Source organism: Glandiceps talaboti, chromosome 16 (genome assembly GCF_964340395.1).
Source record: "Glandiceps talaboti chromosome 16, keGlaTala1.1, whole genome shotgun sequence".
Lineage (NCBI taxonomy): Eukaryota > Metazoa > Hemichordata > Enteropneusta > Spengelidae > Glandiceps > Glandiceps talaboti.
Genome location: NC_135564.1, coordinates 3875479 through 3892860, shown reverse-complemented (window position 1 = coordinate 3892860; position 17382 = coordinate 3875479). Strand labels below are relative to the sequence as shown.

The 17382-nt window shown below is 34.0% G+C and overlaps 1 protein-coding gene across 1 annotated transcript in view; it reads left to right on the top strand.

Moving 5' to 3' along the window:
• LOC144447426 (protein phosphatase 1 regulatory subunit 16A-like) overlaps positions 1-17382 on the top strand; it is a 91796-nt gene that overhangs the window by 7156 nt on the left and 67258 nt on the right. The window contains exon 2 of the mRNA XM_078137447.1: positions 1265-1576. Coding sequence (XP_077993573.1) covers positions 1315-1576 — 262 coding nt within the window. The 5' untranslated portion in view covers positions 1265-1314. The remainder of the gene's footprint in view (positions 1-1264; positions 1577-17382) is intronic.

The window sequence follows — 17382 nt, the reverse complement described above, 5'->3', positions numbered from 1 at the left end:
TATATATTTGTTTATATTTTAACTTATACCAGTGTCCGTCAACCATCTTCAGGTCAAGTTCTTGTCAAACAGGATTAGGGTTAATTTTCCCCTATTTGGTCTCAATTAATTATTGTTACTAGAGAGACAAGGAAAGGAATATTTGGTAAAATTTTGAACAGTTCCTCATTTTATTCATCTGTGTCAACTATAACCATAAGTTGAAATGGAAACGTGATAAAAAAGACCAGAGGATTTTAGTATCAGTAGTAATTCTTCCAAATTACTGACTCTGAATTAGTGACTATCATGGTTGTAAGAAAAAAGCTGTAAATTTACGGTGGGTTTATTGTTGAATCATTTTTATTCTAAACGGATGAAAAGGTGGGAGAATTTCGGTCAGAAAAACACTGTAAATGTATAATATTGTTTTACTAATGAGTCCTGCCTGACAGAAAGTGGGAGAGTTCCAGTAGAATTAGCTGCATGATGTTTGTCACAAAACGGTATTAAAGATATTGTATAATATTACATATTGGTGAGTCATGCATTTGTGGAGTTTCTTATCAAAAATTTGATTGATTTTCAAAAAATATATTAGCTTTGCTATGATTTATTGGTGGTTTTATTTATCATGTAACTTGTTGAGTTTTACAATCCTTGAAACCTTGAAGGGTTTGAAGTGTGTTGAGTAAATAAAAAATAAAATGCTGATTGATAATGTGAGGAATCATTACCTCCTTTTCATGAAGTGAAATGTTTCAAATTATTGAATGAATGGAATTAGCTTGTTAACAGCACTAGTGGTTCTTTGTTTATCTCTCATGTCACTGCTTGTGTTGAGAATGTGAACAAGTTGGTAATTATGATTTAAAATGTATGCACAATAACCTGATTATAACCATGACAACGTTATTCAGATGAAGTCATTATGTAAATGTACATGCAATAACCTGATTTAATACGACTATGACGTTATTCAAATGAAGTCATTAGGTAAGTGAACGCACAGTAGAGATGAACACAGGAGTTAACACATGAAGCATATGAAGTGTACATGTGATAATTCACTTGTAATAATGTAAATTTAACATCATACAAGTGGTTGATAATGACTGTGGCTTACTGAATCAGTTCTAAACATTCTCAACAAGCATTGTATGAGAGATAAATGGTGTATCACTAGCACCATAAACAGGGTAGAAAAAATATAAACTTGAACTTAAAATTAATAAGGTTTGATAATTTATGGATAATTAATTTTTTTTTCTTTTTCTTTTTAAAGGAAACTTCATAAAATATAGTTGGAGTAAACTATATGTTGAGCAAGTAATCATGACAGAGCATAGTGAGCTGGTATCCGAGATACCAGTCGTTGAAAAGATGACAGCACAGGAACGTCTTAAACATGCCAAGAAACGTCGCACGCAACAACTGAAGAGGTATGCTCAGAATGAGAAAGAAAGAGTGAAAAAGGAACGTAAAGGAATGCGACATCATGGCCATCACCATCCTAAATCCACAAAACGGAAACGTGTGGCATTTAAACATAACGTTGTGCTTTTAGAAGCTGCTGCAAGAGGAGACGTTAGTGAAGGTATGTAGGATTGCCATGTAGTCTACAGTTGTATGGATTACTATGTGTGAAGTATAGAAAAGTGACTTTTCAGAAAACCCTATTTTACCGAAAAATTGTTGTTGTTGTTGTTTGTAGTTCTCAAATAAAACAGTTGCATAATTCCAAGAAAATACTACAGTTTGATTACATTATCATCTAATGGTTTAGTAAATTTTGAAAATTAAAGATGTAAAAATTTACAAACATTTTATAATAAACATTAAAACTCATCCGTTTTTGAAAAATTTTAGGATCACCATCATATATATTATTTTAGAATAGAGAACCAAATTATCTGTAATTTATTAGCAGTTCAATTCAAGATAATCCCAGATTTTGTGTGATAACCGAGAAAAAAAAATACAACCGAGATTTCGATTTTAAAAAATGGTGGAATTTTCATTTCTTAAATCTCTGCCAAGGATTTCACACAAACTTCTATTTTGAAAAGTTGTTGGAGAATTTCAAGTATTTTGAGAATTTTCAACTACAAGTCAATCAGTGTATTGAAAGAAATATGTTTCTTCTTTCTTACCATGTATTCAACAGAAGTGTTGTTACATTGCCATATCAAGACGCATACTTTAAAATCGTTGCCAATTCAAGCATTTCAAAACGGAAATTGAATCACACATATTGTCTCAAATCGAGGTACACAACTGATATTTTACAACATTAGCGTGTCTTGTAATATATTTTGTATTTCATTATACTCTCATCTCAGTCTCTATTTTTGTCTTTTGCAACCTAAATTCTGACAGAGTGCATGATATATTTTAGGTCAAAGGTCACAACAGTTGCATACCGAATAAGTCAATGTTTGAAGGCAGACAAAAAAGCGAGAAACCCTTTTCAAACGAAGAAGGTGTGTCTATTGTGTTGGCTTTCCTCATGAGCAAATCATGTAATGTGGCTGGGAATGTGGTACAGGATTCAAAATAGTTGAACTGTGCATACTGTGAATGGACTTAGAAGGAAACGGAAATTACTGTTTTGCTATTGAATTGGGAAACGAAATAATGTGTGCTTTCAGTCTGGTTGTTTTTTGGGTTTACTTTAAAGGTAGATTACAAAATATAGTGTCAATTTTACACTGAACATGGTGCATGTAGATTTCTGTCCTAATAGCCATGTTTACTGCAGAGAAAATGTGTTAATTAGTGCTGACGCAATTCAAATGTTTTAATGTTTCTGTCTATTTCTTTCAAGAATCGTTTGAAGTAGTGAAAACAAATTACTAGCCAGTGAATGTGTTCAGAATACACTATTGAGTAAAAAGGTGTGTTAAGGTCATGCGATTGTTGTCATGTGTTATTGTTAGAGAATAAGCATTGCCAGGTCTTCAAAGTAAAAGCTAGGAATAAAAGCAGTGCGTGTAGTCATGTCTAATGTAATGTTAGATCATTCCTTGAGTTTCAAGTTTCTGCTAATATGGTCCTTGTTTACCAATGATGGGAGCTATTAATACTAGCTTATTCCATGTTTAGGACATATTCAGCTAGCCATGGCTGATCTCTGTTTGTCATTACAGTAGCTGCCATCCTTGTTTACTTATAGTACATGTATAGTTAGTATGGTTTTTGTTAGCCCACAATAATATCTATAGCCTGATCCTGATTAGCCAGTAACTCTGTAAAGTATAACCTCCTATTTGTACAAATGTAGGACATTTACTTCACTGTTCCGTAGTTCCTGCAGAATCATTTTACCTCACTGCTCTGTAGTTACTGCGGAATCATTTTACCTCACTGTTCCGTAGTTACTGTGAAATCATTTTACCTCACTGTTCCATAGTTACTGTGAAATCATTTTACCTCACTGCTCTGTAGTTACTGTGAAATCATTTTACCTCACTGCTCTGTAGTTACTGTGAAATCATTTTACCTCACTGCTCTGTAGTTACTGCAGAATCATGCGAGATAATACTGCTGTAGTAATTCTGTAGACATTAGGATGCCTAGATACTAAGGCCATAATGGATTAATGGAATATTTTTTGTTAAAAGCTTATGCAACCCAGTAACAGAGGAGGAAATCTGTACAAGGAAACTATGATTTTACAGACTTATTTCCCTGTGGTACGATGTGACAGTAAACATGCATTTAGTCATGGTTAGCCCATAATAGCAGTTAACTTGGTCGTCAGTCACTTTTTAACAATATTTATGAATTTGAAATCAACTAAACAGGTTCTGCTATGTAGAATTTATGATGAAAGTTAAATGTAAGTCGTGTTTCAACGATATAAAATATCGATATTATCTGGCATGGCATACAAGTTACAATCAATAACTGCAATCATAAATGAATGAATATGAACCATTAAAAAGTTATTAAAATCATAACATAATTGGTCATAACAATTTCGCTCATGTCGACAATAGGATTATGAAAAACAGGACATTGCCTTAGAAACTGAATGTATTGACAATCTGTCAAATCTAGGACAGCACTGGAGGTGAATTCCATGGTATGATGGCTATTGATTTATTCATAATTGCAAACTGTGTCATTGCATTTGATGACACAGTTGTGATAACCTAGTTTATTGATGTTGTCAGTCAATGTCAGTGACTGTGTGTTAACTCGGGGATAGTGTAACACCAGTGACTGTGTATTAACTCAGGGATAGTATACTAGTGACTGTGTGTCAACTCAAGGATACAAAATGTAGTGTCTATACCAGTGACTGTTTTAACTCAGTCAGTGTAAGTGACTATTAAATTTGTCAATATCCAATGACTGTGTCATCAGTGTCAGTTACTTAAACTTAGTCAGTGTCACTATCAGTGACTTAGCTTACTGTCAGTGTGTGTTGACATAGTCAATTAACACCAGTAACTGTGTCAAATCAGTCAGTGACTGTTAACATAGTCAACATCAGTGACTATGTTAACTCAGTCATTTTCAGTAACTATGTTCCTTAACTTAGTCAATCTCACTGACTGTTAAGTCATTGTCAGTGATTGTTTGTTACTTAATAGTCAATATCAGTGACTGTTAACTCAGTCAGTGTCAGTAGTTGTATTAACTTAAGTCAACAGTGACTTTGTTTCTTAATTAACTTAGTCAACATCAACTTGATTGAAACATACACATATATGTACAATTCCCCTTCACCTTGTCAATCAGTATACAATGTAGACGACATTTTGTGAACTCAGTGAAAGGAGGTGATGCTGTGTTAACTCAATGTTAACATGAACTTGACAAATATGTTGGCCTTGTCAATCAAATTAGGTGACCTTTTGTGTGTACATGTATGATGTACTTGCTGATTGTATATAAAATTCTTATGAACTTGACTAAATTATGCATATATCATGCCTTGCCCTTGTCATTCAAAGTTACTGACTCTGTGTTAGATGGATGATCCTTTTTGAAAATTAGTTTCTTATCGTAACCTTGAAGATAATGGGACTGTCAGCCTGTTAAATGGATGGAGATACATTTGTATAAGTAAGGCTGTACTGTGTACCTGTACATGTTTGTGGTGCATCTGTGGTGCAGTATGAATACAGAAGAATATTATGAACTATATTAATTTATTATAGTTCCTGATTTCTGTGATAAATTATTATGTTTAGAAATTATGCTTTTGGCATTGGCATTATCCTATCAGTGATATTGTGTTTTCCTGATATAGCCATAGAGGGCATTATTTTAAGATTTTTTTGTCAGGTCCAAGAAATAAAGAGTCGGTTATAGGGTCATGATAAATATAGAAATATTAAAATAGAGCTGTGAGTGCCTCCATATCAGTGTGACCCCGACTATTAACAGCATGTGAATGTGTTTTAATGCCCTTGTTATTCAAAGTTTCAGTAATACAGTACAGAGGAAACTTGATGGAAGCATCACATTGTCCCCATTTGGTAGGGCACAAAGTTACATGCAGTTATATTTTTATAATAACACAATATTAATGTAATTAACTCATATAAAACTGTTGTCATTTGAAGTACATGATGCTGAATGAATTATTGAAATATTAGCGTGATTTCAACTGAAGCATACATGCATGATAGAATGTTTGAAACATTTTAAGAATTGACCTGGAAGCCAACATTTCAAGTAGGACACTTTTGATATCTTTGATAGCTTTGTAGTACTTTTTGTTCCACAATACAGACTGTATGACACTTCCCATTCATCGGACATATATTTGTCATATAGTATTGAACAAGCTTCCTGGTACCATCAATGTGACTTATTACACAGAAATTTATGACATCGTAAACACTAACTGATATACAAGTAGTTATTTATAGGATCAGTAAGTGATAATGATATTATAATATCAAGCTGTGGTATCACAACTGTCCATAGTGTTCAGTAGTGTTCAACAGGCTTGGCAAAACCATGTGATAAGAAAGAATTGCTTGTCCGCGGTGTCTCTTATTTATACCTTTAACTACTACAGATCAATTCAACCAGAAGAGGGCTACTTCACTAGTATGTACGGTCGTCCATATTGTTTATTTGCTCAATCGAATATGAAACAAGATAAAAATAACAATTGGATGATATAATACAAGTACAGGTATATACAGTGCATAATAAACATCATTATCATGAAAGGATACACAATAATATTTTCTTGAGTTGGAAAGACAACCCATGTGCTTGTTTGAAATACCAATATGTGTACATTTCATTCAATACACTTAAAAAAAAAAGTTGTGGTATCAACTAAGGAAACAAATTTTTTGTGATGGTGAATACTATCTTCTGAAAGGAAAATTCATGTGAAATTAAAGTACATGTACTGGGGGTATGATGTCTTTCACTGTGAAATTGCAGATTTTGTTATAGTTTTGAATATGTACACTGCCTTGATCACAGGGTGATTAGAATTGTACAACAGAGGAACTGCTATCACCCACTTGTGTAATCTACTATATTGAAGAGCAATAGATTTAGTTTGTGTCTCTCTTACTGTTCTTAGTAGTCCGGCCTAAGGCTGGATTACCAGTGTCGTAAAATTTGCACTGTGAAAGTGTAAACTGATGTTCTTTTATGGAGTAGTCAGATTTCTTGTTGGTTTCAATCTGGTATTGTGATTCGGGTTACTTGTATTTGTTGTTTGTTTGTTTGACACAATGACATGAAATTAACACAATGGAACAACAAATGTGTGGCATCTATTGTTACCCTGGTGTCACTTTTGGCTAAAATGTTTTTAAAATAATCTAGTCAAATATAGCTGGAAACCCTCTCTCTCCCAAGCCTAGTTGTAGACTTCAAGAACTATCACTACTTACACTATTCTGCTATCCTAACTGACATTTTTATTTTGGAATTTAAACTCCGTTCTTTCAGGAGCGAGAATTCAAAAATTCAAAATGTCAGGATAGTGGAATATTGTAGCGATAGTTGTTCTCAAGTCTACAGGTACATGTAGGCTACTCTCTCTCACACAAAAAAAATGTAGGTTTCCAAGCTTGCCTAGCAGAAGTATACGCCTGTCTGTAAAATTAAAAATGGCACTGTATAACAGGCACAATGCAGAACTGTCAAATAGGGGTAATAAAACCTTATCAAATAATGCACAGCTGTTCATAAATACACTATAAAATAATTATAAGGAATTCATCATTATTCACCAAATGTGATGACCCATTGAGTTGAAGGTCAATGGCGGATTCTAAAAATATTGGTGGATAAAGAATGGGAACAGAATTTTGGGCGTTTCATTTTGTGGTTTAGATACATGTAGTATTTCAGTAACCATGCCATAGATGCTACTGTTTCAAGGAAGGAACCTATTGTCATGAAAAAAATGTGTATGTCAGATGAGTTACAATTTTCGGTACCTGAAATAGAATATTACTGCCTTGTTGCATCATAAATAGTGAACATTCGACATTTGTTGAGTTTGTGTGACATTGTGTGGTCATCCCTGAGGAACTTATTGTTATGGAAAACACGTTTAAAATAGGTCAGCTTGGTACAGACTGTCTGTTGTTTGAGTTCTGAAAACTATTGTATCAGCTGTGTGTGGTGTTCTGATCACATTGTACCATTCAGTATATGTATGTAAATTATCACTATGTTACAATACAGGTAGATGGTCCATTTTTAGCACAACTAAAGTGTGGTTATAGTCATCACAAACTATGTCTATGTGTTGTTGTGTGCGTGTGTAAACAATTTAAAGTCAAAAACCGCCAGACCGATTGCCTTGAGATTTGGTGGACACATTAATGTCTAGATGAAAAATTGAACGTGATCCAATCAGTGGTTTTCAAGTTAGTCCAAAAGTGTCCATGAGGTATGTTTATACACTGTTACATAATTACTTGACTAAAGTCCATGGGATGTTCCATTATCCTGTAGGGATGTTTTCATGTTTGAGGTGTGTTTCTCTCACTGCACGTGCATGTCATTGTCAGACATTGGATTTCAGTTGTACACATTGCCATTGGCAGTAGTTTTATACTGCCAGCAACATCATCGTTTTTCATGCTACACGTTGTAATACTTCATACAGTTTTGTTAAGTGTTGGTAGGTAAGATAGAAAGCTGTAGACAATTAGGTAAAACTGAACATTACGTAAAATATAGTTTGAAAATACCAAGTTTATATGAGGCAGTTTGGTGAGCAATACACTTTAAGCAATTTGTCACATGCAATGAATTGCTTTATGTATGCACATAATCGCAATACCTTGGGACGACAACAAGTTGCATCTCAAGGAATCCAACACATATTTTCTGCAACTTATTGCAAGTTGCTCGTCAGTCGCATTGCCTTGTATACACACTCAGTTGTAGTTGCTAGCCTCATTGCATGCGATGGATTGCTCACTGAATTGCCTCATGCAACTTGGCGTTTAGATATGATTTGTTGGGACACAGCTGTACATGTACATGTATCATGGCTTAGCAATAAGACGTATCTTACAGTCTAGTGAAGCTGAACATTCATTGGTAAAACTGAACATTTTTATACATGTAGGTAAAATTGAACATTTGTAGGTAAAAACTGAATATGTAAAAACTGAATATTTGTAGGCAAAACTGAACATTCATAGATAAAACTGAATATTAATAAATAAAACTGAACATTTATTGGTAAAACTGAACAATTTACAATGTGTAGGTAAAACTGCACATGATCAAGTAAAACTGAACGTTGTGTAAAATGAACTTACCACATAGGTAAAATTTAACATAAGCTAAAACTGTGTAAGAGTGATAAGAATCAGTTCACAGTATTGCCCCAATGTGGGTGTGTGTACCTGAGGATTCGATGGTAATCCAACTGAAACGAGAAGGGCAGATTACATCGCAATCTGGAGGAGCAAACATCCATATTGTAGTCTAGAGACTATATGTGGTTTCAAATCTCAAGATATCTCTTCACCCAAGAGATTCCAAACATAAGTTTCCAGACCAACACAGCACTCTACATTTTGATAAAGTATACCTTGAGAATTTTCAGTCGTTATGTGCTGGTCTGGAAACTATGTAGGTGTTGGCGCATTTGCTGTGATCTCAGTCTCCATTGTATCATCAAATTGCTTTCTCTAGCATGACATTCTGTTCTTACCACTGACTGTGGTAGTTTAATGCTGTTGGAGTATGGCTGTAAAATGATGATGTTATCATGTTCTCACGTGACTTACTTTAAGACGGGAGGTTGAGTTTGTAGTAAACTGAACACAAAGTATATACCCAATTGCAACTGCCTGTCAGTGTGTGATGGACTACTAGACTGACATGTGCTGTTCAACCTTTCCCCAGCAGAAGTTAGATAGATTTTCAGTAGAATTTGCCCATTTGACTATATATATATGTTTAGAGCCATGAGAGAGAGGTCATAGAAAATGATCCCACATGTAAAGTATTAAGACTATTGCTGTGCAAGGTCTAATGTGACAGTATGTGTGAAGTAACATACAAGTTGTGCTCATGTACGGTACAAGTCATGTATTATATATAGCCACCCACATACATTTTGTATTATTAAGTAATGTCTAAAATTTGCAGTCACCCACTCAGTCATCAACCTTTGTATGTAAATGATTTCCTGTCAGTCAAAATAAGGACTTTGTTCAAAGTGTCTGGAACAATGAAGTGTTTTCATGTGATAAACACCAAATATAGCAGAGGTCACACAAGGTCGTCTCTATTGTAATAGTTACTGTGGTGGGGTATAGCTAGAGAGTTTGTTTTGCTGGTATTGATGTCACCTTCCCCAGGGCATGTTTTGTTTAGATCTTAATGTCTACCAGCCATTGCATTTGTTTTCTTATTAATATAGTCTATTAAGCGTTGCTTTGAACTGATATATATTCAGAGATCAGTCATAAAGATTGCTGATGTCAGTGGGTTTAATTGGTATTTTTCTCGAAACCAAAACCTACAGTATCCTTGACAACTGTGTTCTTTGAAGTCAGGGCATGGCGTCTGTATGAAAGCTTACCCCGTAGTTCTAGACTATAATGCCAAATTGTGCCATCTGAGATCACACATGTAGCATTGCATATTCTCCATCTCAGTAGAAATCTAGTGCAGTTCATAATCATTGTTGTAAATTGTTCATGTAAGAAACTATAACGTTTTTGTACTTAAATAATTTATAAAATAAATATCAAATGTCATGGGTAGTTACCAATGCGAATCTGTGTAAATGTTGATTACAATACATTTACATGTAGATGTAGATGGCATTCCTGTATTCCAAATAAGTAAGTTAGGGAGTTGATTGGCAACAACTGCTGGCATGATGATAATGATTTTTGGGGGTATCTACAAAAGTTGAAATTATGACTAGAATTTTGAGGCTGTTACAAAAAAATGGAGCTGTTACACATGTACAGTATTTTTGTTGGGAACAAAATAATTAGAGTTAGAGGAGCACAAACTTGAAGTTTACAAGCTTTTTACAAGGGTGAAAATACTTAAATAAAACCACATTCTAGTATAAAGTTAATGTCAATGCATGTCTTCTACAACATTAAAATTGTCTTCTGGCATTGTTATAACAGTTGAGTGCTGAGTAGGATTTTGCTGAAATTTTTATATATGTATGATAAATTATGTCATTGGAATGTTTATGGGTTATATCTAAATACCAGGTTTGCTTTGAGTTGCAAGTTTGGTTAAGTTTGCTTCAGTCAGTACAATACCGTATCAGTACCGGAATACCTAATAAATATGCATCATAAACTACGCCCAGACAGGTCTAAACCTGAAGTTTGTGCTTCATTATTTGAGAGATTTCACTTTTTTAGGAATTCATCCTCCCTTTCTATAGAGTTATCAAAGTATGAAATAATCATTTCAACTCAACTTGTGTAAACCCTTACAAAGTTCACTTCATATATCAGCAGCAAGCCTTGAAGCTACATGTACGGTAACAGAGGTGGTTTATTATACTATTAAGACATGTTTTTGTGTCCAGATTGTATTGTGATAAGATTGATAAAACAAGTCCCATCAGTGTGTACAATGTAGTATATGGGTTAGTTCAAGCTATTAACATGGGGTAAGTAAGTGACCTAATAATGAGGCATATAGTCCTTGAGGTCCTTTGTTAATCAAGTAAAAGGTTCCTAGGGGATGAATGACATGCTCTGTGAAAAGGTCATAGTTTTCTTGGCATGTCTGTGTGGTAACATGAGAGAATTTAGATTAATTTTTAGATTCCATACATAAAATTTTGAAAACTTCATTTGCTCTTCCATTATTTGGAGGTGAACATGTCATTGGCTTGCTAGTGTGGCAAGATGACTGGTCCATGAGTGAGATTTTGTCAATTTCATCGGAAAATTTTGTAAATTTCGCACATAGTATGATTTGCTTAATGGCATGATGAGGTCTATGACTTACATTTTGTTTATTTCACATAATTTTTCTTCCTATGAATTTCATACATGTACCTACAATGGACAGATACTTTTGCTCTTCTGTTATTTGGAGGTGAAAATGTCATTGGCTTGTACATGTATAGGGTGGCAGTTAGATTTTTGTTGATTTCACATGAAAATTTTGTAAATTTCATACCTACAATGTATGTACTGTTCTTCTTCTGTTATTTGGAGGTGAATCTTTTGTTTGGTTGTCAACAAATTGATCATAGAGAATTAGTTTGACTTTTTTGGTTTTCAACATAGCAGAATAACTATATTGAACAGTTTGCCAAAAATTGTGTAAATATGGTCAATTTCAATAATCTCGCCAAATACGATCATGGAAATTAACATCACAAATGATACATTGATTATGATGATTGTAAATCAGAGTAACTTAATTTTTGTTCCAAAGTAAAAAAGTAACATCTGACATTTATACCTGTACATTTCAGTCCTGTCAACAAATTGACTGACTTAGTTTACTCAGTAAAAAACACTATTTCACCATCATTTGATGATTTGGTCATTTTCAAAAAATCATTGCATTATTAAGACATCTTCTCTACAAAGGCCTTGGGAGAACTGTGAGAAGCCATGTACTTATTTTATGCAAATAAGCATATGATCATATGTTACTCATATAGACTTGACAAGTTACTCACAACTATTTCCTCTTTCCCTTATTTTTATCTTCCTCTCCACACATAATGAGTGTTTGTATATAATTCCTGTCTTTGAATCATGGAAATAAATCACTATTATTAGAAAAAAGCTATTTTGTCGAGGTCAAAGGCCGATGCAGCTATCTTACTAGTGAGACATCCATCTTCTCTCTCTCAGTAGTACTTATGGCTCCTTATCTTTCTGCCTACACTGCTATATTATTCCCTAGATTGGTGATTATTAAGTGAAACATTCAGTCAAGCACATACATGTAATTGCTTTCAATTTGTGATTTAAAATTCTAATTAAACGTTTCTAATTGAAATGCAACAAGAGTGGTATGACGTCTGTATTGAGTAGAGTAATAGCTTCACTTACTAGCTTTGCAATAAATTTGTCTCTGAGTAAATGGCTGGTATTAGGATGGTATTATAGTAATAATATTATTCAATGTCAAATGTCTTAGATCAAGTCAAGGAAAGTCTTGCCTTTTTAGAATAATTTATTGTCTTTTTAAGTTGATGTCAGTTTCCGCATCTACTATTTCTTGCAAGACTTCACAATTTTCGCTATTTTACCTTTTTTTTCTTGAATTCGTAAGAAAAGGTTTAGGGTCGGCAGTGAAAAACTAGGTGGGTTCTGGTAACCAGAACCAAACATTTTTTTTATTGGGCCTAAATAGATGACACTTTTCCTGTCATATTGAATAAATTGATATTGTTCAATTTCCAGTGGCTTAGACAAGAAAGGGAAGTCATTTTTGTGTCGTCAGACGTACAAATGTCATTAGCCCAGTCACCATGTGGAATTTTGATACGGTTCAAAATTGAATATAAAGTTGGTTATCTTGTCCCACATGTTCTCAAACTAGTTTGAGTCAATTTAGTTGAACTGTTGAAAGCTTAGAAGAGGTAGTTTCAACTACCTCAGAGGTGGGGGTTTTAAACTGATTTTAAGTAGATCGGTTTGGAATCAACACAGAAGTGATAGAAAATTGATTTAAATCCATTCATCAGTTTTCACATGGTGACAGAAGCAGGTATTGAACCAAGTTATTTGAATTGATTTAGTTTGAACAGTTTCAAATCAATTGAGGTGGGGACTACATGTAGGTTATAATTGTGTATTGATTTTGTCTGGTGTTTGTAGTCAACACAGGATAACATTACACCCAATGCGTAACCAATTGGTGTAGTTTGTCACATTTGTACATGCATTTGCATGTGTATGTATGTATCTTGATTGAGAGATGAAGAGAGATATTTACAGAAGTTATAATATCGTTGAGGGTGGGAAAGAAAGAGAAAGAAAAAATCATGAATTGAGGGGAGAATGAAGAAAAGGAAATTAGAATTAAAAGTTAAATCAATAGGGAAAGCTAGGGAGTAAGTTATATATGTCAAGTTATATATGTCTACATATTGTATGGGTAGGTATTACAAATTTGAAGGGAAGTGAGATAGACAAAGAGTCAGATCATGGTGTCAACATTGGGAGAGACGTGCTGAGATAAAGGAAAGAGAGGTACATACAATCAGTTGAGAACAAAATATATTTAGATTGAGAGAGAGAGAGAGAGAGAGAGAGAGAGAGAGAGAGAGAGAGAGAGAGAGAGAGAGAGAGAGAGAGAGAGAGAGAGAGAGAGAGAGAGAGAGAGAGAGAGAGAGGAGGGAGGGAGAGAGCATGTGTGTGTGTGTGTGTGTGTGTGTGTGTGTGTGTGTGTGTGTGTGTGTGTGTGTGTGTGTGTCACATCACCACATCACGTGACTGGACGTACACAATAATTAGTATGAGATGGATTGGGCCTACTAAGGTAGCTCAGCAAAACCTGAGTGAAACGTCTTGGCCAGAAAGACTTTACAGTTTATTTTATTTATATATACAATGTAGTTAGAAATAGTTCAAATGTATCCACACATAAGTTTTATCCAGAAATGAAATTAATCAGGCATTTACATTGTATTGAAGTTACAGTAAGTTCTGAAACAGTAGAAGATGAATGCAACAGAGCACTGAAATAAATACCTTCTTGAAACATAATCATGCGTTGTGTGTGTGTGTGCAGACTGTTTATCTTGAGAATTGAACCAATTTATCTAGTTAAACTTTATTGAGTAGATGTAGTATGTAGTGTGAGATAGGTATATGTGTGATGCAGCTATAAGCATACAGGTAGAATTGAAATTGTAATTGATACATGCAGTGTTGAATGCATTTAATGTGGTCTTATATCATTCACTCTGATTTACAAGTGACATATCCTGTGCTATTGGGTTCGTTGACCATTACTGCATATTTAGCAAATTAGTTTTGATTTGAATTAAGTTCCATTTCAATTATTTAGTGTTTTTGTGTAAGGTTTAGGAACCCTGGGAACAGAGAGATGATATCTGGCAAAACTTGCACATATCGCCATACTTATAAGGGGGGGGGGGGGGGTGTCTTATAAAATTTGCATAGATTTCCTACCTTGTAAGAATTTGGCAACAGATTGGCATGTCAAAACCAGTATTAAAGACTTCCTTCCTTGTACCTGCGTGGTCTTCTTGACTTTAATAAAAAATGATAATTTCAGGGTTTTCTTATTTGACATGCATGTCTACTTATTAGATATGGATGACTGATGAGGTCATGATTTAATCTTGAACTATATCCCAAAAAGAAATTAAGTCATTCAGAAATATTTCCCACCAGTTCTATTTTAGGATGATGCCATTTCATTGTTGTATACATTGTATGTGTGTACCTTTTCAGCATGTATTGTGATACACAATATAAAAGTTATTTGTCCAAACAGTGAAAAGCAAGTCACTAGTTGATGTTTACCCACATTGATTAGTCTGTATGCCAAGTAGTTTATACTGAATAAATGAGGCATGAATGAGACAGAGGCAGGCAGTGCAACTGGTTGGACATAGTGCAAATATGAGTATATTTATCCCAAGACAACATTATTTGAAATATTGCAGCTGATGTTATAGTTCAGATTTCTCAACTACTACCATATACATAAAGCTGTCACACTCTATGTTCATGCGAAACTCCAAATTTATTAGATTTCTTGAATTTTTACAACTGCTGTTATGGCATTTTTTATGGCTACAATTTTTATTTTCAATTACTAGTATATTCTCTATGTGGGTATCATGGGTTTCCAGTGGGAATCATACTGTTTTTTATAGGTAATAAAAAGAAAATAAAAGAACTATTTTCTATAACATTACTACTGTTTTAAGGTTCGCTTTAACAAGAGAGTGATTCGTAAAGTGATGATAAAATTTTGAGTGTACACGCAAGGCAACTGTAAAGGTTGCATACATTGTAGATTTCAATAAATCATACCAAACTGAAGACTCTAGAGAGCAGGTAGGGATCACTAAATCGATCATATATACATATATATTACCATGGCAATAGGGAAAAAAAACTTGATGACAACTGAATTGCCATGTTATATATTTTCACAGGTGTTATGATATCACATTCAGTTATTTACATGAAACAGACATATTATGCAAATTAGCTAATCTTAAAAGTATAGCACAGATACCACTGATTTCTGATAGCTCTTCTGTATACATTGAGTGCTCTGTGGTTTGCCTGGAGACATTCATTGTACAGAGTTCCTGTCTAGCTTTGTGTTTTGTTTAGGTAACAGTATTTCTATTATGTGTATGTAATTGTTACTGGTAAGGGAATCCAGCTGTGTCAGAGAAAAAAATGTATATCGTAATATATATAGCGAATAATAATTTTCCATAGCATTCACATGTACTAATTTGATATATGAAGTGTTTGCCTGCAGCGGAAACAATAATGCCATGACTGTTCATTTTAACAGGGCACATGTGTGTTCCCAGAGACTTGGCTCTCTGGCTTTAGAACATCATTCATTCACCATTATGTTGAGCAAGATAGCCCAGTCTGTGGGCTACATGTATAATACACTTGTGTGTGTATGTCAAGGATGTGGCTTGCATAACAATTAGGTAAATTTGCACCTTCTAGATATTGTTTGTGATGATTGACAAAGTCTATCTTACTTACTTAAATTTACAAATGTAAGAAATTTCTTGACATCATTTTCAAAAGTGGATAATACCAATATGTATTATTGTAATTTTGTTTCTTTGTACCACTTTGTGAAGTAATAAGAAAATCACAAATCATTGAAGTGAGTGCGTCTTAAAGTGACCTCCAACAGTGTTAGTATTAAATCAATCTTCACCCCTACTTTTATTACTTGTGATTATTAGAAATAGGAAATTTATGATGCTGAGTGATATTTGATCTGAGTGGTGTATCTGTTAGTTTTACATTTCCTTCAGCAAGGAAAACTGATACTCCTAATACTGCAGATGTTTAAAGGTTAGTGTGCGTATATATTCACTGTAAAATCTAAGACCGGATAAACGACAACAACACTGTGATAAAAGTCACTGCAGTTCTGACCCACTTGGCAATGAGGGCTACAAATGTAAGGCAGACATTTGCCTGTTAGCCCCAGTGGAAGAGCTCAGATGGTGATATAAAAATGACCTGTCTGTCCTTTCATGGATAACAATGTTTCTGATACCTGCAACTCAATTGCAACCAAACCTGGCACAAATGTCAGACTAAAGGTACATAAAATGTAACCTTGCATCCACACATCCATCTTACAGGCTACTCCCTCTTGTCAAAAAGAAATCTTTCAGTCATCTGAGCTGCACTGTCTGGAAATTAAGGTTTTTCCCTTTTGTTAAAAAAGTAGAAAGAAAGAAAAAGAACATATATAGAGAGATTCGCGGCTTTCATTATGTGGCAACTGTTACTATATATTGTTGATTTGATTAAGTGATAAACTATTCAAACCATGAAAGAACTCTGACGCCTTGATGATTTCATTCTGAAGTATGATTTATACTAATAATTTCGATGGCGGAAGTTCTTTGATCTTTTTCATATCCATAAAGAATTGGCAATGTAATATATATCATAGTGCTGGGGAAACATTACATGTGTTTAATGGCTGTGAAAATTATGACAGCAATATGAAAAAAAAGAAATAAAAAAAATACATATTGCATTAGGGTTTCTGCAATTTTTATTTTGCTCATGATAGTGCTGGAGAAACATTACTTATGTTTAGGCTTTGAAAATTAGGACAGCAATATGAGAAAAAAGAAATAAAAAATACATATTGCATTACGGTTTCCGCAATTTTAATTTTGCAATTTTTATTTTGCTCATGATAGTGCTGGGGAAACATTACTTATGT